A 25,006-nucleotide genomic window follows, 5' to 3' on the forward strand; every position below is an offset into this window, starting at 1 on the left:
AAAAATATCAGTCGGCTAGTTATCGCCAAGTCTTTGACTACAGGGCACGTCCCCTGTATGACACTTTGTTTGGGTAATGTGAGTAATTTAACTCTTTTTGAAATAATGTGCAAATAAAACATTGTTAAAACTGTGTATGGGCCATGGATATAGATCCTATGACAGCATCATGACCAGCAGAAGATGACATTGTGGCTCTGAATATGAGATTACATTTCATATGGCTTTTGCCTATGAAGTATGCATGAAAGTGTTTGATTGGACTGGTGCCGGCAGGTAAGCTGTACTGACATTCTAGGTCAGAGGGAATGTGAAAGGAGCGATCAGATGGCACTCAGAAGGGGAGACAGAGCTAGCATCAGACCTGGACACTGGGTTGGCTGTGGGTTAAGTAACAATTAGCAACATGATTAACATGTTGGGAAATAGGCCTACATCATGCAATTGAGATCAGTTTCATCACCAAAAGAAAAGCCTCAGCAGAATATGTGATTTCTGTGATCCTGTATGCAGTAAAACAAAATGTAACATTTACACGCGGCACACCTTTCCTCTGAATACCATTTATTGTTCAATCTACATCAGTTGGTCCTTGGACAAACCGCCTCCACTCATTCCATAGTTTGTAGGATACATTTATGACCAAAGAACACATTTCACACTGCTACAGATTGACAGAATTGCCATATCGAATGTTAAGATATCTATTTACTGTCATGCGGAGTGTTTTTTTTTATCTGTAGTAATGACTTACTGATGCTGTTACTGCTGCTAGTGTGACTTCTGGCATAATAATGGCATCTATAAGTCCTGGTGGGTGGACGGCATTCCATAGTATCGTCCTTCTATGGTAGGAATTTGTACTGTAATTTACAGTTAGATGAAACTGGATCTTGCATTGTCTGGCCCAGCTTAAAACAAATAGACAGACAGTATAATATGTTTATACTTTGTAGAAAAAATCATATGCATTGATACTTTCACCAATCTTCATAGCACAATGTCTTACTTGTACCTATTTTTATTAGTTGTGCAATATTTGAAGATAGTAAACAGCTATGATCGTATAGAGATCTTAATGTATCTACAGCTTTGTATATCCTTTTGGTTATGAGGATTAGCATAGTCATCCTGTACCTAATAGTATTTCATGATTACATTGTATATAAAAAAAGACCTCCGCAGAGTGACACTTCTGTACATGTATGTGTTTTTGTTTTGTACATAGCTGTAACAGTTAGCTTTTATTTTCACATTGTCTCCCTCTGTCTCTCACCATATTTCATGGCAACTCCTTTGCAGCTTCACTTTGGCAGTCAAACCCAGTGGTGTGGATGGAGGACTCATGGCCTCCCTTGTCCAAACGCTTGACTCTCAGAGAGTCAAGTCATCGCAAGACCCGCTTTCCTGCCATGCCCTCAGAAGGGCAGTCTTGTGCAGCATAGTTCCTTGTATAGTCTTTGATAGTTTTTTGCTAGCGCTTTCGCAGCTAACCAATGTTGTGCTAGTTTGTAGGACCCCCCTTAATCTGGCCTGTGGTCTGTAAAACGCAACTTCACAGTTAAGTCCCAAGCAGCAGTCTTTGTTCAGGGGTGGGGTGAGAGACTCCAGAGGCTCCGAAGGGCCAGTGTTGCTGATCCATTCCCTCCAGCCAGATGCTAGACCAGTGGTTCCCGATATTTCTCTTCGCTTTCACTCAAAAGCTTTTCAAGCTCCTTCTACTTTGTGCCATATTTGATTATTTTAAGCCGCAACCCATGCAAGACTCTCTGTAATCCTTATTATTAGGAAACACTGTGCTAGCCCAGATAGACCAGCCTTTTATGGCATGCAGCTAATACGGCTATTTCAGCTATAAAACTGACTGTTTGAAGTATATAATTCTTGCAGCGGTATCAGACAAAGTACACTGTAATGAAAGCTGGAAAGACAATGTGTGTGATGGAAGCTTGTAATATGACACTTGTGAGCCATGTAATACATACTTACAATGAGCATCTGATGTTAGCTGTATTAGCTACAGTTGCTAGCCTTTTGTGGTTTTAATGGCTGACTGGGGTAAAGGCCTGTATATGCTCTTGCCCCTCAGGGCCCAGGGACTGTCCTTGACCTTTGACATCAGGATCATGAACCATCTCTAAGGGAGAGGCTGGAACATCCAAAGGCCTTATTCAAAATCTGGATGCCAAGATGCAGGTCAAAGAGAAAAGAAGAAAAAGTATCCAACCACGGTCTGCATTTACTTAAAGTAGTTAAGATGTACAAGGTTTTCATATGAACAGGCAAAGTTGTCATTTTGTTGAACAAATATTCTGTGGAGGATACTTTTTCACTCTTGTATTCACTTGGACTCCCCTCTGCTTCTCTTCTCAGCTTTCCCTCTCCCTCTCTCCTGTCGTTCTCCAGCTCTCCTTTTTCCTTCACAGGCTGTTCTTGTCTGGCAACTCGGCTTCTGGACTACGGGGAAAGTAGACGGTGGCTTTGTGCTCCTCGTAGCGGTCGATGTGCTTGAGGTGTACCACCATGTGCAGGGCATAGGCTAAGACGAGGAGAAGGATCAGAGACGTCACCAAGCCCATCAGGATGGCGGGTGTCAGGAAAGTGGCACAGTCACTGGCCGACGCAAACTTGTCTGACTGCACATTGAAGGCCTGGATCTGGAAAAGCCCAGAGAGAAGGCGGAAAGATGAGATTAGGTTAAACTAAAGAGGACAACTGGTTCTTACTTGGCTGACCAGGCACAGAGACACTGAGCAGATGGACAGGTTGAAACTGCCTATAGCAGATGGCTAAACAGACAGATTGACAAAGTGCCAAACAGACGGTAAACAGACTGACCCTGGACTGACAGCCAAACAGGCAGAACACAAACATACAGACACATGCTCACAAGTAGGAAACGGGGGGAAAGACTATGATACAACAGTTAATGTGTAGACATAACTAGCACAGAAAAGGTTGTGCCCCTTGTGCGACAGTGTACCTGGAAATCAGTGAAAGTGATGTGCCAGTTAGCGGATGTGTCAGTGTGGGAGCTGGGCACTAGTAGGGTGTCGTATTTGTGCAGGCTGCTGACGTGCTGGCAATGGTAGGACGAAGTGGCCGGAGCGTAGACCTCGCTGGCATTAAACGTGGCCTCCTGGGTCCAGTTGTAGTGGATGTGAACACTGTCGAGTGTGAACCAGTTTTGACCAGCTGCTTCATAAAAAGTGTTTGACATTTGAAGCCTGGCGGAAGAAACAATGTAGTTAGTCTCATGCACAGTCCACACGTATGCCCTTACAATAATGGGTCAGTGTGATTAATTAGTTTGAGATAACATGTTGGTGAGTGAAAATATTTGAAATAAGCATGTGCATTTTACCTGATTACTAGACCTCGCAAGTCCTCCACATCACCAAACCTTAAGGAAAGCCTGCGGTAAAACAAAGCAAAACATTTTAAAACACCTAATTCTGCACAGTAACTTAGATAAAATCTCAACTGGCCACATTGAATATTAAACGTATTAGTCTTCTCAATACAGTACATTCACACATTTTCTTAGATAATTACGTTTCTATTTCCATGTCTAATTGTAATAGAAAGTAATTGTCCTTGTCAGATTTATGCAAATAAAGTATATTTAATTAAAGTAGTATCAAAGCTTTGCTGATGCCTTGCTGTAGATACGTGAGCTTTTCTATATTTGACCATATGTGTCCATTCTGTCTAGTAAATAGTGCAACAATTCACTAAAAAACAAAACAAATTCTTCAAACACATGATTTACTTCTGTCCACAGGGTTGACTTACGTAGCTTTCTCCTTGGTGCAGATGGAGCCTTTAGTGTCCACTGGTGAGTTGGTGTTGAAGACCTTCTCAGTCAGGTCAATAAAGGTATGGTTCCTGTAGCGGATTGCCAGGCGCTTTGCCTTGAACAGAATGCAGGTCTTCCCATTGTAAGACACGCTCAGTGGGCCATAAGGCCCCATCAGAGACTGGAGCAGCTTCCTCTTACTGTGAGACATCCCTGGCTGATGCCAGTTAAAAGGCTGCAAACATATGAAGAGTGGAAATAAGCACAGAAGAAATAAAGAAACTGCAGTAAACTGGCAACCAGCAGCACGGGCAACAGCAGTTTTGCATTCATTGACTGTCCTCTACTGGCAGATTTGTATTCAGACACATACTCATAAGCTATGCCCCGGTTCAGGTGCTGGATGTGGCCCACAAAATGTGCGTGCTCTAAAGTTTTTGCTGATCCTGTTCGCCCTTGAATAAAAGTATCTAGCATCAAGAAAACCAAAAAAAAATAGCTGTTGAGAAAATAATTTCTAAGCTTATCAGCAGGAAGTTGACCTCAAATTTGTGAAAGTGGCAAACTAGTAGGAATTCAGCCTAGAAAAGCAGATGTTGGAGGATCCAGCCACTGAACAGGGACACAGCAATAGAGTCCATACATTCAAGTTATCCGATTCCTCCATATATGTAGCCATTTCAGTCAAATCATTCTTCTTCTACAACAACGCAAGCTGTATGTATCACCACCTAACAGCTCTTGATGTGTTCCATATAACTGATCCAAACCAAGCTTGCTTGGTATCTGTACCTCCCTTTTATGGAGGTCCAATTTTTAAAATGGGCAATTTACGCTTGTCATTTTGAGGTGTTCCAACCACCACTGAATCTCAAATGACGATGGAGCCGTGTTGCCTTCTCTCTAGAAAACAGGAGCTTTCTGAATTTGCATATAATAGTGTGGTAGCTGTTAGACTGCATTTCTGCACTGTGCAGATAGAAACAGCCCCCTCTAGCTTTTTAATCTCTTTGCTCAAAGGCCACATCTCATTGGAGGGCATTTGGGCTAATCCAGCACTGTTTTACAAGATATGTAAAGTGGCAGTCACAGTGGCTATGAAGTGATTGTATTTTTGTTTGTTTGTTTCTTTATTGTAAAGTATTTGGATAAAAATTGGATGGAACAAAACATTTTAAAAGCTACAATACTGAATCTGGTAGTTTAGGAGAGGTTACTGCAAGGAATCAGTTGATCCATATAGCGCCTGAATGCATTCGCTGAAACAGCATATAGTTTCAATGCACTTTCAGTTAGAATGGTCGTATGTGTGTGGGTGGCACGGATGATTAAACTCTGGTGAATGTGAGACCAACACCATTCCCACATCCAAGGTCAAAGAGTGTGGCTGAGAGTATGCTCTGTTTTGTTTGTGTGCATCCCAGTGTGTGTCTGTGTGTGCATGTGCATGTGTATGTGCAGATAAAGATAGAGGGCTGATGGTGGCGATAGTGAGGGGAGAAGAGAGAGTGTGTGTACCTGCAGTATTCTCCTGAGTGGGTTTTCATCTTCAGGCGTCAAAATAACCTCTTCACTGTCTAAGCCGTACCCACCATCTTGACCTGAAAACACGTACACACATTACTGCACCATGAAAGATTATATCAGTACACACATTAAGCTGATTGCAATGCTGCAATGCAGATTGCAACATAATCATAAAAGTTCAGCCGATTTCACACACGCCGCAGACTCACACACATAAGCACAGAGAGATCCTGCGTACTGCTCAGGCTCCTATCTATTTCCAGCAGCTTTGCGTCATCACAGTGACTCATCAGCAGTTTATTTCAGTTACGGTAGTATTGTTCAGTGTTTACAAATACTGTTCCAGAAACATATGATTTGCAATCACAGAATATAAAGGAATGTCTCCATCTTTTTTTCTTTCAGCATTTTATCAAAGAGCCTGATTATAACACATCTGATTTGCCACTAAGGTGTATGGATCACGCACAAGCCGCACTTCACAATCCGTTGGAGCAAAAATGTCTCAGCATTAAGACTGAAATGCATTTGTCAGTACTATCTATCCAACACATCAGCGTCAAAATTAACATGGCAGGCTTGATTGAATCAGGCCTTGTGTCACAGCAGATTTGTGACTTACTTGATGTGACTCTTGTTGCTTGTTTGGGGTTCTCTTTGCTGTGGAAAAGACAGAAGACACAATGAGGTCTGGGGATCACAAGATGCAGGGAAATGTTTAAGGTTTTTCTTTTTTTTGATAATGCTCCATAATGTACAAGATGCTTATTTAGCATTTTTCTCGAACAGGAAATTGTATTGTCTACTGATAAAGCTGCAGCAAACACAGGGACAAAAACAGCTTTACAGGCTGGCCTGTATATAAAAAACACCTCTATGAATATTATATGTTGTAAAATTAATATTGTAAACTTATATATATTATGTTTTGTGCATGCCATTTACAAAATATGGTTTTCCACTAAACATGCCATATATAAACAGTGTAAGGTTACTGTTGTATTGAATATGTATGAAAGTGACCATAATGAAAAAAATAAATACACAAACTTTTGATTTGATTAACTAACTTTTTGCAATATACACTGTATGATGCTAAAATATTTGTCTACATGGGACTGCACAATGCACAGCATAAGAGCACTCACAAATATATATATATATGTATAAACTCACAAGACTTTGCCTGCAGAATCATTCCACAGGTTTGCTTGGTGTCTATGATGCAGGAATGCAGTCTTTGTGTGGTGTATTGCTTTTACTAAATGACTGGTTGTTGATGTGGAACTGACCTACATAGTGAACAAGTGAAAGAGGAGGGATCATTTCCTGTTCCTTCACATGTTTGCCCTAGCTGTGCACTTCTCACTGTAACTAAACCCTGTATAGCCATGGACCTCTTGAAGTTAATCCTGATCCTTTTAACTGTCTAATCAAAGACGTCATACGACCGCAGTGGGCTTACTGGGCGGCGCTGACATGGCTAGTTTTGTTTGTTGTGACGGTCCACCCAATGCTCTGACTGCTGTGTGTTCTGCCCCAGTCTGTCCCTAAACATCTGGCGTGCTAATCTCCTCACAATAGCCAATCATACAGGACTTGTAAAAGGTAAACCCTAAAACCTGGTGGGAGTGGGCATGACAACTAGCGTGTCTTTTGTCATGTCACCAGGCAATACTTCAGCCTGTTTGTTCATCAGCTCTGGTCATTAGTATTTCAGATCATTTTATGAATTACAGCACAATAAAGGCAATGTGTGTAAAAACCTTCATCTTCATCTTTGTTTTCTTTAGTTGAATAGTACCGCTGTGATCTTGTAGGGAGGGCTTTTATAGTTGATACATAAGATAGACTGAGGATGACCTGAATATTTATCAAACACACAAAAGCTAGTCAATAGCTGTGACTACTGTTGTGGAGTACTGTTCATACTTTGTTTCTCTGAACCAGACAGCGGCAGAGCTGCCCCATATACTGTACTCTAGTTCAGTGATCTATGAACTCCAACCTACATTTCAAAAGGGTCAGGAAATGGACAAAAATCTCTATTTGTACTATATTATTTCTTACTTCCACAAGCCAGAGAGTACAGCCGTGTGACATGTGAAGGTAGTCTCATTTAATCTCAATTTGTAACATTATCAGGCTTTTCTCATATTCTTCTTTCCATAATGTGAAGGGGGTATGGGGCTATGTATCTTACAACATTTTGGCCAGATCCAAGGAAATGATGAATCTTTTTCTACAACATTTTCACTGATTGGCTCAGGGGCCAAATTGTAGACTCAGTCATCCATCTGATGACTGATTAAAGAGATCATGCATCTGTCTAGTTCAGTGGTTCTCAACTGGTCTGGCTGCCCACCATGACCCCTTAATGACAAGTCGCGACCCAAATGTTCAACTTCTCAAATGTATTTTATGAAAAGAAGGTGCAGTTTGAACCTGAGCTGAAGATGTCCTCTGCAGTCGTAGTAGTAGGGAGCTCTCTTGTTCCCGTCAGTCCCCGTCCCACATGTTTCACGTAAACGAGTAAAACTGCTTTGTTTGTTATGTCTGTAGATTCGTCCATTTGTAATGCAAAATGACCGCTTGCCTTAATTCAAGCTGTGGTCTGTTGTTTGACATCATCCGACATGTCTTCAATTCTCCTACTTATAGTGTCATTTGACAGAGGTATAGTTTTCAGTTGATCCTCTGCGGATTGATCCAACAAATGCCGCTTCAGTTTTGACGGCTTCATGCTTTCTTGAGCCAGAACCTCGCTGCACAAAACACGCTGAGGTTTTTGTCCTCTTTTGTCCTCAATGTAAGAAAATCCATCGGTGTCGTACTTGCGTTTCGCTCAATTAGCATGAAAACAAACTTTGTGGTGTTCTTCTATACTGTGAAATGGGTGTCATTTAGCATTACAAGGCATTAACGCCAAATACAGTTAAGGAGTGTGAATAACTCTGCTGCATAAAAAATCCCCTTCAAAATAAAAGTTTTTTTGTTTGTTTTTTCAGGCAAAGATCCGCACCCACTGACAACGCACTTGTGGGTCGCGACCCACCAGTTGAGAATCACTGGTCTAGTTCATTCTCACATAAAAAAAACCCTAAACTTATTGGTCTAGGACAGGGAAGTGTAATTAAAGATCAAAACAAAGTGAGCAGACTTTGGCAGAAGCTAACAGATGAAAAGGCATTAGTGTGTCTGATAGCACAGGAAGTTACAGATTTTGGGTAAAGGTTGTCAGACAGTTCTAGCAGCCAGGAGCAGTTATCTACCCCTGTGGTGCAGTTTCCACCTGGACAATATTGTGTAGTTTAATGCCAGATGGATTTGGATTAGTGGTAAGCACAGGCCAGGTCCACTGGAGCACAAATATGGAGAGACACAGGTCCTGAACAAGATGAAGAGATTAAGACATGATGTCACAGCCTGTGGTATTCGGAACAGTTCAATTGCTAATTAAAAGAGCTGCACTGGCTTCCAAAATCGTGACTTACTGTGCACCCATCCAGTAAATTTGAACTTTGACCGTGACCATTGTAATCGAGCTAAATTGAAATGGAGCAGTGTCAGGTCATTTACTTAAAGTTGTGTAACTGGTATCCCCTCGCCAAATGTACTTTTAACGTAGAAGAAAAACAGACAAAGGGTCAATCTCTGCAGTAAGACAAGCTCATGGTATGCAAAGTGTAGCTGCAGATTGCTCTTTCATGCTCGGCATTGATTTTGACTTCGTTTCAGGTCACCTATCACACAGCTGTAGAGTAATAATGTGGCTCTTTCTCAATAAATCAAACCGAATTGAATTAAGCTTCAGTCCAGAACCGATAATGGGGGCTGTAGGTCTATTGAAAATATGGACTTGTAGAGTGAATAAGTGATCAGCAGGGAGGTACTATGCTGTCATTTCCTGTATACCAGCTCTTCAACCTACTCCCTGGGATGTGTGTGTGTTTGTGTCTGTGTAGGCACATGCTGGCATCTACTATTTCATGGTAACAATATGACAGTTTACTGATATGGTGAATCCAAATATTTACATTTGCCCAGGTGAATGCTGGGTAAGCATGTTTGTATATGAAAGAGCTGCCAAAAGCACTATGCCTTTGGCAGCTGGCAGTTGTGACTGAAACCTCAGTGGAATGGGAGGTACTTGGATGCTGCTCACTCATCACCTGCACTTATAAGTAAAAACCTTAAAAATGTTATGACAACGTAAAGATTTAAAAATCCCCCCAGACATCTAAATCCCATATCTGATTTACATATTTATGAATTTATGTAAACACAGCACAGCTACAGTTGGGGATTAACAACTGTTTGTGTCATTGTAAACACGCTGCATATGCACCCCCCCCCCCCCCCCCCTTTCACCCCAGCCCATCCCAAACACAAGTGAATAAGCACTCCTTCCTCTGCACCTAGGCCCCAGCTGGCTGGAAGGAGCCAGAGGAGTCTGTGTGAGCGTGAGTGCTAACTAAAGCCCAGCCGTTTGTTCCTGTGCCAGTTTCGCGAGGTCAGCAACCCAGGACTGCTGCGGCCCCGTCATTGGCTCAGCCTGTCACACGGTGCCTGGGTGCTGAACAGGCCCTTTATATAATCAAAGCCATGCCAGAGCCACTCCTTGGCTCACCTCGCTCCCTCTGCATATATCCCTAAATATGTGTGCACAAACATGCACACACACTTAACATATGTCCAAATTACCAGTAAAGGATTCACCACACAATGATGATCGTTAGTCTGTTACGATTGCAGTTAATTTTAGATGAGTAAGTGTCTTGCTTTTAAATATTAACAGCAATGAGAATCATTTACGCCACTGACGGTATCTCGGTCAATACATTATGTTCACTGGACGTCCTTATTAAAGCCTGTATACGGATCCCTCATCTGTGCCTCTGCTGTGTGCTGCTGAGCAGTAAGAAGGTGTGGTGCCTGCTCCACAAACTTGTAAACAAATCCTCTTCTCCTCGGCTACCATGGGGTGCTGAGCCTCTGAGACGCTCTGTAAACCAGGATCAGCCCAACCTAGCCTCTACATCTTACAACAGGGATACAGTGCTGGGGAGTAATAGTTTTGTTGAGTACAGTAGTCATCTATTTTCTGTGTGGCTGATTTAGCTCGTTATCTATTTTCATTAGAAATATTAGAAAAGCACAAAAGGTAATATTTAGCATTAAAATGCGAACCTTTAGCCGTTAGATTTGGGCTTCTAACCATTGTGTATATCAATACTGTATCAGAGTACAGTGACGTGTTTTTGTGCTCATATTTCCTTATATTATGCCTACATGAAATTGTATACCCAGCTATGATAGTATTGCACAATGTCGCCTACAGCATGAACTATTTGAAAAATGATGTTAATCTCAGAGACAGTAATATTTTGGGGGTATCTCTCAAATATATTCTAATTTCATTCATTAAAAAGTACTCCATGTTTGGGGTTAACTATTGTGTCCCTGATACGGCAGGGAATCGTGTCTTAATCCGACACGGGCCAGGTACTAGCCTATTAATAGATTTATTAGTACAGATTAAGCTTTAGGAGTTTACCAAAACACCTCCCACAGCCATGCTGCCATTTTAGTCTAGTGTTGATTGCAGCTTCAAATTTAACCTCGGGTCAAGTGCTAGAATTATGTAAATCTTCCTCGGCCTCTGAGATCGAATGCTGGTGTGGACACATATGAACCTCATGACTGCATTCAAATGGGGAGTCACAAACATGTTTATACTCATGAATACATTATAGTTGACTTTTCTCACTAACTAATATGTGAATATTGTAAAAATTAGCTGGTGGTCTTTGAACCCTTTAACCTTTCCTTAAAGGTTCATCACTGATCCATCTTCTACTGGAAATCCCATACTTCGGACCTCTAATCTGTGTCTATATTTGGGTCGGTCTGTCAGTGTTTAACAGTTTTAAGATAAACTTAAGCACATGTTAACACTGCAACGGATAAACCTTCAAATAAGCAAACAACATATTAGTTAAACTTGAGACTGTATTCATTTACAGTGCAGATCAACAAACAGGAGCAAATATGCATGAGTAAGTCTTGCAGTGCAGTTTGTCTTTAAAGCATCTTTTACTTTAAGTTAATATGGATAGATCTGTTCTAATTGTGCTGACCCCATTCAGTCTTTGTAAATGCGTCAGGGGCCATTTTCATTAGATAGTGTCAATGATATAATGTAATTTGAGTCTGTTGTAGCAGGCTCCAGCAATTGGGTCATATCTAATTGACTTGTGTAATTGTTTGAGAAATGTACTGGATCAGTTTAATTTACCACTGGTTTCACTGGAAACTCAACAAGGATTTTACTGTAAATAAAATGTGTGACTTGTATATATTTGTGATCAGCTTTGTGTGATATCCATTTTTCCTGCTCTCTTCATAGCAATAAAAAAAGCTTACAACAGCATTTCTTTTTACGTTTGCAAACAACTGTAAACTACAGCTGCAAAATCTCATCTTGCAGTAGTTTACCTCTCATGCTCTATCTTTGCCTGCGCTGTTGATAGACTCAGTCTGGATGAGTGAAGAAGTAATTTAAGTAAAAAATTACAACTTAGTCTTTGGACCCCTAATCTGTACCCATATTTGAATCATTTTCATCAGAAATGTATAATGCTTGGATTATTTTACAAGTGTTGCTACCATAGAGATTATTACCGTTATATAAAAAATTTGTTAACATTTGTCAAATCATTTATGACCTCTTGAACTGCAATTATTTTGCTTCAAACAGGCAAAGTGAAAGACGTCATTATTTCTAAATTGTTCTTTTAAAATACTTTCCGAGAAAGTATTTGTATTATGATGAATGGATTTTTTTTCAGGCATATATATAAACATACAGTGGGTCATCTAGTATTTTTAATAAATTTGTAATGTTCTTGGCTATCAATCATAGTCCAGTTGGATATTTGTCATAGTACAGCACATGTCAGTTACCAAAAAAATAAGGCTTACTGAACATTTTCTTTTCCCATCTGTCTGCAGCCCCAAGTCTATCAGCTATAGAGGCTTCTAACTCACAATACCTTTTCTTCTGCATTTCTAACCTATGTATTGCACCCTACAAGGCCTCTGGAATGAAAGGCTGCTCTTATATAACAGTATCTTGGAGTGTGTCAGAGCTGTGACCAGAGACTGCAACTGTTACGTTGGAGAGTTATGTACAAAGTTTGATCCGGGGAAAAGGCTTGAAACCCCAGGAGAAATCAATGTCGCCGTTCTCCGTCGGAGAGACTGCGGTGAAAAGTTAAGATAGGGATCTGTCAGGGTTTCGCAAACACCAGATTGAGCAGGAATGAAAGCAATCTCCGGAGACTTTGTATATTGAATTCTAAATCCAAGTTATCTGTGCCCTATACTTGCAAACATGTGTACAGATATTGTTTGTGCAATAAATGAAAGCATGGCAGTAACAATCTTTCACTCTCCGAAGTGTATTACTATCCAGAAAGTGCAACAACGAGGCAAGTCATGAACAATGATTGACGAGCACTGTGTCAGAAACTGCAGCATATTCTGGCTTTGAAGCATTTGCGCTATGGATTGTGTGAACAATGATGCATGGCATAGTTTCAAGAGCCTTACATGGTTTTGGCACAGTATCATTGCGTTGATGTCTCTATAAGCAGGCAGCAAAGGCCCTGTCTGATGCTGATTCAGTCTCGTCCCTGTGACACTGTTGTGAGTGCCCTCAGGTTGGGGCTCTGAATATTTTATCCAGATTTGACCTGCAGGACTGCATGTGCATTATGCAGACATAGTCGGCTAGAATTCCCTTCTCTCTCTCTCTCTCTCTCTCTCTCTCTCTCTCTCTCTCTCTCTCTCTCTCTCCCCTCTCTCTCTCAATGACTGCATCAGTAAACAGACCCCAACAGACCATCCCTGATGCATCCTCTCCTCTCCTCCCTGTCCCATCGTTGTTTACCTTCCCTCCGTGCTGCTCCCCCTCTTCTCTCCTCCTGTCCTTCCCTTTCTCCCTGCAGGCCCAGGGCCACAGCCTTATTTAGCTTCCCTTCTGCCAGACCAATGCTACTATACAGAGACAACAGCCCCATTCGTGATCGATGAGCAGCGTCTAATGCAGTGTCCAAAACTGAGACAAACAAAGACTCGCAGCTCAGCTCTCTCTGATACACCAATACTGCCTGCATGCACTGTGTGATACAACCAAGGTGGCATTGGGGAGAAGGGAAGGGAGGCGAAGGAGAGAAAGAAAGACCCCAAGAGAACACATCAGCATCCCAGCATCCCCGCATGCATCTCCCTATATCCTCCCTCCCCCCCCCTCCCCTACACCCCTCCTCCATTCACAGACATAGAGAGGATGGATTTACCTTCTGTCAATGATTTTAGGCACTTCTTCATAGATGAGTCCAGTCTGAAACTCTTCCTCAGAGAAGGAGAGCCCAGGCCGGCTGAGAGCGGACAGCAAGGCGAGGGAGCAGAGGAGGAATGCGTGTGCAGCCATTGAGACAATGAAAGGAGACTGCCGCTGGTTGAGCTCAGCTTCATAATCTGCTCTCCTAGCAGTGCCTGACTCCCAGCTCCTCTGACTGGCAGCCACCACGGCCAATCAGCGGCGAGCAGAGACGATTAGCTTGCGTCACATTCCCCTCACTGCACCCTCCCTCCTCCTCTCCTCTCCCTCCCACCCTACTCCCTTCTCTGTCATCCTCCCTCTGCCTCTCACACTCTGCTCCCCCCCCTCCCACATCCACTCCTGTGCTCTCTATCTTCTCTTCCTCTGTTTCATGCACACATAGCCGCAGGCAAGCCCTATGTATAGACAGCAGCTCATTCTTTTTCATAACACATCTCATCATACCTGTGCTACCTACAAAATAAAACATCCATACACATGTAGACACACTTAAACATCCATGTTAGCACATGAGCCAGCACACACACAAACACACTCAGTCACAGCAGCTGACTCACACACACACACACACACACACACACACACACACACACACACACACACACACACACACACACACCTCTGTGGAAAATCACCTGGGAATGTCAAGGTCAGATTGTGCAGGAGGATAGGAGGATGTTGACGTGACTTTAGGTGGCCACAAAAAAAAATAGGGCCATGACTGCATGACCTAGATCTCCAGAACGCTTCCACAAAAGCAGAATTAATTCACTTGATTTATGTGTTGTTGTGAGCGCTGAGTGGGCCCACGGCTGAGAAAATTGTCCACTGAGGCTGCAAATATGGATGACAGGAGCAGCTGAGCAGCCGTGAGATGAGACGGGACTGAGGGTCCAACCCTGACGACCCTGATGGCCAATCCAGTTTTCTCCTCATTATTTAGCCCCCAATGCATGCGATGCCTCAAGATCTTGATACATCCGCTTACATCTTTTATTTCCATATCCAATGATATAATGATTTTTAGAGCAGAACATTAAGAGAGGTTATATAACCAAATGTTGTGACGTATTATCATATTAGATTTTCACATTGATGCGTGGCAATGATTCACACTAAAAGAGTGACTGTAGAGCGATTAGTTTTAGCTTTTACACACAATCAAATATATATATGACTATTGAATATAACCATTACCTGATTATTGGAAGTAATACCATGGCTAATATTGAGTTAAATATTGAAACCCGAGACGCCATGTTACTATTAGTAAATTATGAGTTGCCCTGTATTTCGGCAGCCTGTGGGACTGGTGTGTTTAAGTGGATAATGTATTGTAAAAATACAGTAACATACTCTTGTTTTGCCTCATCTGTGTGTCTTTTGTTGTGTAACTATTGTGCCTCACATTTATGAGCATGTGTCATAATTTGTAGGACTATATTGTCTATATCATTTCGTTTGCATGTGTTTGTGTGTGTGTGTGTGTGTGTGTGTGTGTGTGTGTGTGTGTGCTAAGAGGGTATTGCTGAGTGTGTGTGTGTGTGTGTGTGTGTGTGAGAGGTCAGCTGTGTCTCGTAGGCCATACAGTAACAGGAGGTGACTAAAGGCTGTCTCAGCCCCCTGCATCTGCCTGCCACAGTCACTTCAACAGGCCAGTGTGTCAGTCTACTGGAGGGAAAGTGCAAACTAAACTGTCACTGCTGCCATCCCACAGTGACTGCATCACAGAACGTCCTGCAGAAAGATGTCCAGGTGTGAGGACTTTAAAAGAAGATATTGCGCCATGATGTCTCATAACATCATGTCCAACATAACATACTGGATAGACAGACAGTTTATCTCACTATCGCTGTGTACTTATAAAACATTTGTATTTTATTACATTTTATTTTAGTACAACAAGCACCAGAAATATGGTTGGCTACAATGATTTGGCTAGAGAAGAGCCTCAATATTCATCAAAGTGAGATTATGTAACTTTGTAAAGATTACATACCACACAATTCCTCTTATAAAGGAAAAGTTGAGATCATAAGCATTCTAATATTCTCTACAGCCGCTTGATCTGGTATGACCAGTAGCTTCTGGTGGCTAATGTTAGCGAACTTGAGATATTGCTGTGTAACTGACATTTCTGAAAACATTTGCTGTCTTTGTGACTTTTCTCTACTTGTGCTACTGTTACACTACGTTTAGGCATTTACCACCATGATCCCATCATTGTAACCTGTGGCCACATTGGTTACTGTTCAATGTTACAGAGTTTATCCATAAGCATTTAATGTATTGAAGACATTGTATCATGCAGGGGTGGACAAAATAACAGGGAAACCTGTTAGTAAGCTATTATCAACTATAGACCTGCAGTGTTGAAATTAGTAAAACTTTTTGCACTTCTGGTGTTTTTTTTAAATGGAGATTTGGTTAGATGCCTGAAATGAGGTAACACAAGCTTAAGAGATTGTCACGTTTTGTTCTACGACATAAAATACATCAGTAAATAAACCTCTCTTGAATTTGAAGTTTTTACTTGTCTTTAAAAGGGTGGGTGCTTACAAGTGGCTAAATGAGATAGCAGAAGTCTAGGGGATATTAAACACCATCATGCCGATAGTCTGCCTTTAAAGCCTTGTTTTTTTTATGTGTTCGCTCTTATGTGACCAAAGACTAGTTGGTTTCTAGCCTAGCGTTAGCTTTTTACTTCTGCCAATTGCATTTACCCTTCAAAAATCATAAAAGTAGCGTTCATTTGTGAAGTATCATTTACTTTTGTTTGCCACAGAGTTGCTTTTCTGCAATAATCTATTTTTGTCAAAAACAGTACTCTATACTACTATCACATGTGTTATTTCAACTCTGAGTGAGGCTGTATTCTGTGTTGGCTTTGCTTCGGGATTGGTTATAAGGTGCTCTTTTTGTTCACCCAGTTTCTGTCTCGGTGACTCATACAGCATTTTAGATTATGAAACCGATCGAACATGCAGATCTTGGGGTTACTGTGTATTTATAGCTGTGATCTCATATGCAACTTTTTAATCCTGCTCTTTATGCCCACATGGAGCACAGAGTGCCGCACTACACAGGGTGATTTAACAGGTTAGTGCAGTTTTCGATTGCTCTACAGTATGTGTTGACGATGATATACGTATAGGACTGCTAATCTACCAGCTAACATGAGCATCTCATCTCTGCTTTTAGAGCTGTAGCAGCACTAATCAAAATGCTAAAGCCTGATCATTAAAAGGCCTTGAGTGTTGTGGGAGGGTAAGTGCATCACTGCAAGTATTTATGGAATGTATAGTACAGTGTATAAGTGTGCGTAGCTCTACATTTATGACATTGCATGAATGTGTTTAATAAAAGATGTGGGAGGAGACACATTTTGATTATGTGTTTTTTATTGGTATATATATTTGCTTTCTGTAACAACACTGTCCATCATATAGTTCACTGCCTCTGTTGCCTTTCTTGATGACCTTGCTCTCTACACAAGCACACACATGAACACACACACACTTACAATCTTTCATACTAATGACATGGTCAATAAATAAGGCAACCTAAGACGACAGGTATCATTGAATGATGTAAATATGATGGTCCTTAATTATAAGTGATGCATTAATTACGTCTTATATGTCATGAATACATAAGCATCCCATCCTTCTATTCAGCAATCACATTTACTCTTCTCAAACATGTTTAATGACAGCAAATTAACTCCTAAAATAAAAAAGTTGTTGCCATGAAGTCCCAATCCTGTTTACTGAATTTGCATTCAACACAGTATATATTTCCGATACTCGATGCGAAAACATCCTTTATAAAAACTAGCCTATTTATTAAATATAGAACAATCTCCAGGTAAGCACACAGTATGCTGATTAATCTGTTTAGATTACATAACCTCCTAAACTTTTAGTGTGTCACTGTTTCATGTCATACAGGCATTGTCCCAGGCAATATGATATATGGTGGATATATTATCTATTGATATGCAATTAAACTACTATGTAGTACAAAGCTAAGAAATCGAGCGTTATTATCTCCCAATGTTCTCAGTCAAGACTGCACTCTTTGTTTATAATCGGCAATATTTCATCATAAATAAACACAGATTCCTTCTATAAAACTATATCCATTCATAAACACTCTCCGTGTAGCTTTTGGTTCTGTAGACCAGTAAAATACAGAGTTACAGTCTCTACACCTTTAAGCTGGCAGGATCAATCATGTGATACTACGCAAAAGAGAAACCCTCCACGCAGAGCAATGCAAAGATTTGATTGGCTGAAACCTGTGAATGGCCAACATTAGTGATTAGCATTCATGTCACAACACTGCAGTTTCATTCAGTACTTGGTTCCTCTTAGCTGGCGCAATGCCACACTGTACCACTAGAGGACAGTCACATATAACCCAGCAGTGTGAATTCAGTCCTTCAGTAACGGTCTTATTTCATGAGGCACAATGTTAACATAAGAAACGTGGAGTATATAACATAACATGGTATGAAGGGGAAATAGTCATTTCAACCCCTAAAACACAGCATTGAGCTTTATCAGTCACTTAATAAATAAATGAATAAATTAAATACATTCAAGTTAGTAAAAGTAATACATTACTTGTTAGTGTGATACAACTCAACTCCACACCAGAAAATGTGTGTAACAATATGTCATCTTTCAAGCTGATTAATTACACAGTTCACCGTTTCCTTATAGCAGCAAGAAATCCTACGTGTGATCAGAATAAAGTCCATGTTCATAAACTAAACTCAACTGATAAACTCTCCCTTCACAAAAGGTCAACTCAAAATAATACATTCCAAATGGATAATATGGAAACAAAAACTGAATGTCTGTGAGACGTAAAGTAGATGATAATTGATCTGTCAGCATAAATTACCTACATGCATGTCCTAATTTGTTAGCCCTCAGAATCAAATTATGACATTTTCTCTCTAATAAACATGTGTCCTTCTTTCTTGTCTCCTTTCCTTTAAAATACAAAAGTGACAGACAAGTAGAGGCAGACATTCATTTATAGCTTTTAGATACACCAGGGTCTAATATACTGAGACCCTCTGTGAAGACGTCAGGACTTCTAGTACAAAGCTGACCTAGATCTATACACAGTGCTTTTTCGTTACTATGACCTCTTTATAATTAAAATACAATCTAAAAACTGGCAGAATGTGTAGTCATGTGCCTACAATATTGTCTGCAAGTTTGTCTTTTACCCATACCTGACTCGACAAAAAGTAAAATAATAAAATCACAGATAATATCAGAAGCATAGGTCTATCCATGTATCAAGAGTATAGTCAAACTAGACAACAACTATCATGCCAAGTCTATGTTTATCTGACAGGTGTAAAGATACTCATCATGATAATATTTCCTCACATTGTTATGTGGTTGGATACAGAGTTATCTTCCCGTATGATTTGATTGTCTAGGAACTAAATGTCAGAGAGAGAGGCACCATACTGTAAGGAAGGACGAGTAAAAGAAATTGGAAAACAAATAAAGAAGTCTCTCTATATAAATATAAACTCTAGAATTGTCTGATAACTATGGAGTTGGTCAGCGCTTGATCAATGCACACAAATATAAAACGGCAGTCCTGGAACAAATCGTTTGTCCTGATCTAGGATCAGCTTTAGCCTCCCTGCTTTCTAACATTTGCCTGCGAGGCAGGAGAGGTAAAACTAACCCCAGGTCAGCGTCTAAAAGCAGCTATACCAGTCTATAAAATGCGCATTAAAGAGAGAAGGCACAGAAACACAAACCCACCGTGGAGTGGGGTGGACTGACAGCAGCAGTTTTTTGGGAACAAACTGGATGAAGCTGCAGGTCTGCTGGCAGCAGATGGGTTGCTTACGAGTTGCGCTTTCTGGAAAAGAGCAGAGATTTATATAGTTGCTGTCTCATTTTCATTTAGTTTGTTTTGGACCTCTAAGTGGATACAACTGAGTCGTTTACCATTCTTCTCCTGGCCCCAAATAAGTCATGAGCCTCAGACTTCTGTCAGTAACTAGAGCCACAGTCACATTCAGTGGATGATAAACCAAGAGCTGACTCTGTCGTGTTCCTGAATGCACCCCTGTAGACAAAAAGGGCTTGTTCATACGATCCATTGCATAACTATCCCTAACCTGCACTGAGCACAGAAAGCTGGTGTACTTTGTGTCCCACAACAGAACAGATTTACACTGCTTTCCTGAAGGGGCAGCCACTTATGCAACAGATGAGATGCAGTCCTTTTATTATACAGCTCATCCTATTTCACCACACCTGTCTTCTCCTGTGTTGTCTGATTTGCTGCCTTTAACGGGGCCGGTTCTGTCTTTTCACCTGCCGGCTTAGCCACAGTCATGTTTGCCCCTTTGCTCTCTTGCCTCTTCTCCGGTTTGGTTGCGCCCCCTGTCTTGCTGGTGCTACGTTGGTGGACAGGGGTTGCTGTTTTCACGAGGCTGGGTGCTTTACCCTGGGGGGGCACACGGGGGTCTTCTCCGATGTCAACGGTGAGGTTTGTGTAGAGAGGCTCCAGCTCTCTGGAAAGGAGCTCATAGGTCAGAGAGTTGAGGCCGTCAGAGCGCCAGTTGAGTCTGGTCCTTTTCAGAAGGTCAAATCTAGAGAGACATACATAATATCACAGGTTTGTTTGCATGTGTGTGTGCATTTCAGGGGCAGACTTTAAAGGACATTATGGGAAATGTGTTGATTTGCTACAGCCAGGAAACAGTTTGCTTAGCTTAGCAAGCAAAGACTAGAGGCAGGCCCAAAGCTTACACAATCTGTTTTTGAATTAATCTAAAGAGATAAAAACGTGTTAGTGAGCTCTAGAGATGCTAGTCGGCAGGTTTTGTTGTCTTTGGACAGAGCTAGCTAGCTGTCTCTCCCCGTTTCAAGTCTTTATGCTAAGCTAACAGCTTCTTGGCTGTAGCTTTATATTTAACGGACAGACATGAGAGTAGCATCAATCTTCTCATCAACTTCTCTGCAGGAAAGTCAAAAAGCAAAGCTTTTCCAAAATGTAAAATTTTTCTTTAACAATACCATGTGAAAAAGACCTCTTCAATTAGGTTTAGATATATTCCCATGTGAATGTGACTTGTGGAAAAATTGAGTGAAAAATTAAACATCATTATTGTAAAGACAACATAATTCTAATCCCAGTACTCTGTCAGAAACATCCGAATTGCCCTACAAAATTAGATCAAAAGGGGAAATTTTTGTGTGTCTGCAAGTGTGTCTATCTGGTACCTGCGTGGGTTTTGTTCATTGCCTCTGTCTCCTTTATGCTTGATCATCTTGTAATGACCAATGGCCACTGGAGGGCGCATGATCTTCATGCCAGATAGACGTACCCTAGATAGGAAGCGCACAAGAGTCAACAGGAACAGCAGATTGTTATTCACAGTCAGAATAATATTAAATCATAGTAGTCATGTTATTTTTTGAAAACACAAAGCAACACTCAGTCTGAGTACATCTAGCCTCTAAGGGACACATCTAAAAGCAGAAAAGTAAAGAAAACAAACAGAATTGTGGGTGACATATGAGAATAACATACTTTTATGGCCTATAGGCGGTGGAAAACACTGTGGTTCCCTTTTTCCATCTCTGGTGCTTGTGTACCACCCCAGTTATCTAAGTCAATCAAAACACGGTGTAGCTAATGTTGTGAATGTCCAGTACATGATACATTTTAAGTTGCAAACATCATGCACAAAAGGCAAAGTGTTACAAAAAGTAGGGGAGAAATGTTCTCGTAGTTTTGCTTCATGTAATAATTAGCGCAAGCTTTTTTTTTCATTTCAATTTTCTTGTTCCTTTCACTGTCAGATTAGCAAACGGTAGAAGAGCCAGAAAGTGGACAGAGGGGACCGCAGCCTAGAAATGAGATGAAAACTGCCTGAAAACTCATAAGCACGCAGCACAGCCCAGATCCACCAGCTAGTCCATGCGAACATACTCACTGAGCCCACTCCAAGAGACACACAGCAAAGCCACAGCAGTGGGAGGAGACGTGACGATGATAGATGATGTTAGAACAGATGAAATGAAAGTCAAAGAAAAGGAAAACATGTGGTACAGACACTGTAAATATGAGAAAATAAAGGAATGTGTAGCGCAAAAGACATACAAAAAAAAGTACAAGAAGCTGAGTGGCTGTGCATGCAGTTCTGATGCTCAACACCCATGCACATCTCACATGTTCACATGCACAGTTTACATGCAGGACCTCTGCTCCATTGTCCCTCCTCACCTAGCAGCAATGTCATCATCCTCTCCGCCCCAGCCCCAGTACTGGTTAGGGAAGCCATTCATCTTCATGTATTGGTCTGGGGTCACTGCAGACACCCCACCAAAATACTGTGGGTACGGCAGCCTGGGAGGGTCATATCACCAATGTACAATTCTTGAAAATAATGTCTCAGCACAATACACTGTAGAAATCCATCTACTCTCACACACACACTTTGCTTCTACCTGTATCTGAACTTGTCCATGGCCACAGACAGGTGTGTGGGGAACTGTTTGTGGCAAGTGTAGGTGTTGTGGTCGTTCTCGGGCAGCAGGTCAACATCGTGCAGGAAGATGCAGCTCCAGTCTTCATCTCTGAGGGCCTCCCGCACCCCAACATTCAGCAGCTTGGCTCGGTTAAAAGTACCGTTCCCCCACTGAAGTCAGAAACAGAGACAGAGGGTAACACACAGCTACACATGAATGTATTACGTCTAAAACAAATACAAGCATGAGAGAGCACAATGTGTGAGTAAATATTGTGTTATTTGCCCTGGTTTTTAGGACACCTGTCTCTCAGACTCTTTTTGGTGATGTACTGACATCACACAAGCACAACGGTATGCATTTCTCATGACAAAGACAATGCAAGCTATTGAATAACACTCTGAAAAAACATCTAGATAATACATTTTAACCAGCAATGCACACACAAACACACACTCATAGATAACCATACCTGCTGCACTATATAGATGCTGTAGTGGATCTGCTGTCGCTGCAGGAAGGGGTGCAGGTGATAGAGGAGGGCACGGAGGTGGATCTGCCGGTTCCGGTATGGCACCACTATCGCTGTGTGGTGGCGGGGCTCACAGTCAGGAGGCCGGTAGTGACCGCCTGGCAACACCAACGGGTTCCTCTGTCTGATCTCCTCCAGGGACAGAGGAGAGGAAAGTTGGACAGACACAGGTCCGACTGGAGGAAAGAAAAAAAGTGATAGAAGTGATATTGACTGTCAGCTTAGAATGCCACACAATCGTTCACTCTGCATTTTTTTTCTGTACATGCATCGCACATTTAACCCCTCACGCTCTCTCACCCAGCAGTGGGGAGGGGATCTGGCAGTCTCTCAGCGGGGGTCCTGTGGGAGGGGGTCCAGTGCCAGAGTTGCGAGGCGGGGGAGGCGGTACTCCCAAATGACTGAGGTTGGTGTAGACGTCGTGAGGTCGAGAATAATCAAACTCTGGCCCTGTGGTGTGCACCAGGACAGACACCAGGCCTCTGAAGCCCCCAAGTGAGAAATACAGAACAAAGGCAAACTGGAAGCCCACCAGTAAGGCCAGTGTACACGGGGAGTCCAGAGAGCGTCCGTAGCACGCCATAATAAAGTAAGATCGTAGAGGTACAGTCAAATTCAAAATTTGGGAAAATGGATGGAGGAGTGGGAGGAGAGATGGGGCAGGGGGAAACAAGTGGCAACTGGATGAGGATGACGGAGGGAGAGGTGGGAAATGAGCAAGGGGAGGCAGAAGGAGAGGAGGGGAAGGAGGCAGCGCTCAGTGCAGGCTCAGGCGTTCAGGAGGGGTGTGTCCATCTGTAGGAATGGGTAGTAGTGGTGGTGAAGCTCAGTCAGCACTGCCATCACCTCCTGACCACAGACGTCACTGGGAAGGAAGAATAAAAATAATTTGAGTTAATTGTATGTATTGCTTGTTATCATTAACATCAACATCTAATTACATCAATCTAGATGGAGGGTACCTGCTATTACGAGGGTCTAATTAAAACCTGTCCTGGGCCAGGATGGGCTCACTCCACCTCTCTCCTCCTCTTCCTCCTTTCATCATCAAGCTTTCTGTAATAAAAACAAGAGTGAGTAACAATGCAGAAGCAGATTTGTCTCAGTACTACTTAGTAGTCTACTGTAAGCTAAAATAAGCTGGGGAATGACAGGCAGCTACAAACAAATGTCATGTTTGCTTCTTTATTTAGAATGGCTTATTTTCAGCAGTGACATTTCCATGGAGCTTATATAGAAGAAACGCTGATGCCTGCTGCAGATCAAATTAATCCAACATCACAGTTCCCTGTTCGTCCAAACAATCACATGCTATAGCAAGCCTTGTGGCTTCTACACTGGAGCTGACAAGAATCACTGGAGCAAACACAAATCCATTGCTATGTAAAATAGATCAGTGTGGAGCAGAAGCAGCGCCATGGTAATCAGTACAGATAGCCTTCAAACTAGGTGATTAGCCTATCAACATCAACATCGTCGGGCCTATGCAAGATATTGTGTACAGTGTTAACGTGGCTGAAGATGAAAATGTGTCAATAACATGCATTCGACAGGATAAAGGCTTCTTTCTGAAACCCGTGATATTTATTTTAGGCTGCACACAAGCTCTGCAGCACCAGCCGACTCACCAGCACATCCCTGCGACATTTCAAATCCAGCCCCCGGCTTCCTCGGAGAATCCACGGGCCGCTGCCACCGAGTAGACGCGATGGACCAAAATAAAGCGAGGTTTTTTTTTTCTGATGCTGGTCGCTCTTCCTCTTCCTCCTCCTCCTCCTCCTCCTAATCTCTCATCCGAGGCGAAATCTCTCCGTAGCTGCTTAGAGAGCGCTGCAAACGCGTTGACACGCAAGAGCATCGCCGCGTCAACACAGGCAAGTGCGCTCTGCCTCATCGACACACGGCTGGATCATTGTACCGTTGGATCAGATGGGCTGATGGGCGCACAACCGCGGTGACGACGCACTGAGCGGCATATTTGAAAATGAAATTATGATATTGAAACCGATGGTTGATTGATGAATGCATACATATTCTGACTATGAATCATCAGAAGTTGGAAGTTGGTTCGGCCATCATTAATTGAACGTTATGCAGCGAAATGTATTTTGGCTTCAAGCAACACATATAACCGAACCTGCTTGGATAGTTAACATTGAAGAAACCAGCAAGCGTAAACTAGATTTAAACAGTTATCCAACTGAAAAAAACAG

At 41.9% G+C, this 25,006-nt stretch overlaps 2 protein-coding genes across 3 annotated transcripts; both read right to left on the minus strand.

The window, feature by feature from the left end:
- Positions 1-553: 553 nt before the first annotated feature.
- atp6ap1lb (ATPase H+ transporting accessory protein 1 like b) lies at positions 554-13,883 on the minus strand. Its single transcript, XM_068733848.1, has 7 exons — positions 13,690-13,883; positions 5,949-5,986; positions 5,318-5,400; positions 3,796-4,034; positions 3,365-3,415; positions 2,984-3,227; positions 554-2,657 (listed from the first exon to the last, which is right to left on the minus strand). Exons 1-7 carry the CDS (start codon positions 13,821-13,823, stop codon positions 2,421-2,423), a joined length of 1,026 nt encoding a protein of 341 aa, XP_068589949.1. The 5' UTR covers positions 13,824-13,883; the 3' UTR covers positions 554-2,420.
- Positions 13,884-17,137: 3,254 nt separating this feature from the next.
- b4galt3 (UDP-Gal:betaGlcNAc beta 1,4- galactosyltransferase, polypeptide 3) lies at positions 17,138-24,701 on the minus strand. Of its 2 annotated transcripts, XM_068733381.1 has the most exons (9): positions 24,422-24,701; positions 23,756-23,849; positions 23,094-23,658; positions 22,734-22,969; positions 22,241-22,431; positions 22,017-22,139; positions 21,011-21,115; positions 20,039-20,376; positions 17,138-19,637 (listed from the first exon to the last, which is right to left on the minus strand). In XM_068733381.1, the coding sequence occupies exons 3-9, from the start codon at positions 23,374-23,376 to the stop codon at positions 19,471-19,473; spliced, it is 1,443 nt and encodes a 480-aa protein (XP_068589482.1). In that variant the 5' UTR covers positions 23,377-23,658; positions 23,756-23,849; positions 24,422-24,701; the 3' UTR covers positions 17,138-19,470. The 2 variants fall into 2 exon arrangements, with proteins under 2 accessions (XP_068589482.1, XP_068589481.1); XM_068733380.1 differs by having other exon boundaries at positions 19,566-20,376.
- Positions 24,702-25,006: the final 305 nt, after the last annotated feature.

The sequence above is a fragment of the Cebidichthys violaceus genome, unplaced genomic scaffold (assembly GCF_023349555.1).
Source record: "Cebidichthys violaceus isolate CVI_PGR_0920_01 unplaced genomic scaffold, fCebVio1.0.p SCAF_6, whole genome shotgun sequence".
NCBI lineage: Eukaryota > Metazoa > Chordata > Actinopteri > Perciformes > Stichaeidae > Cebidichthys > Cebidichthys violaceus.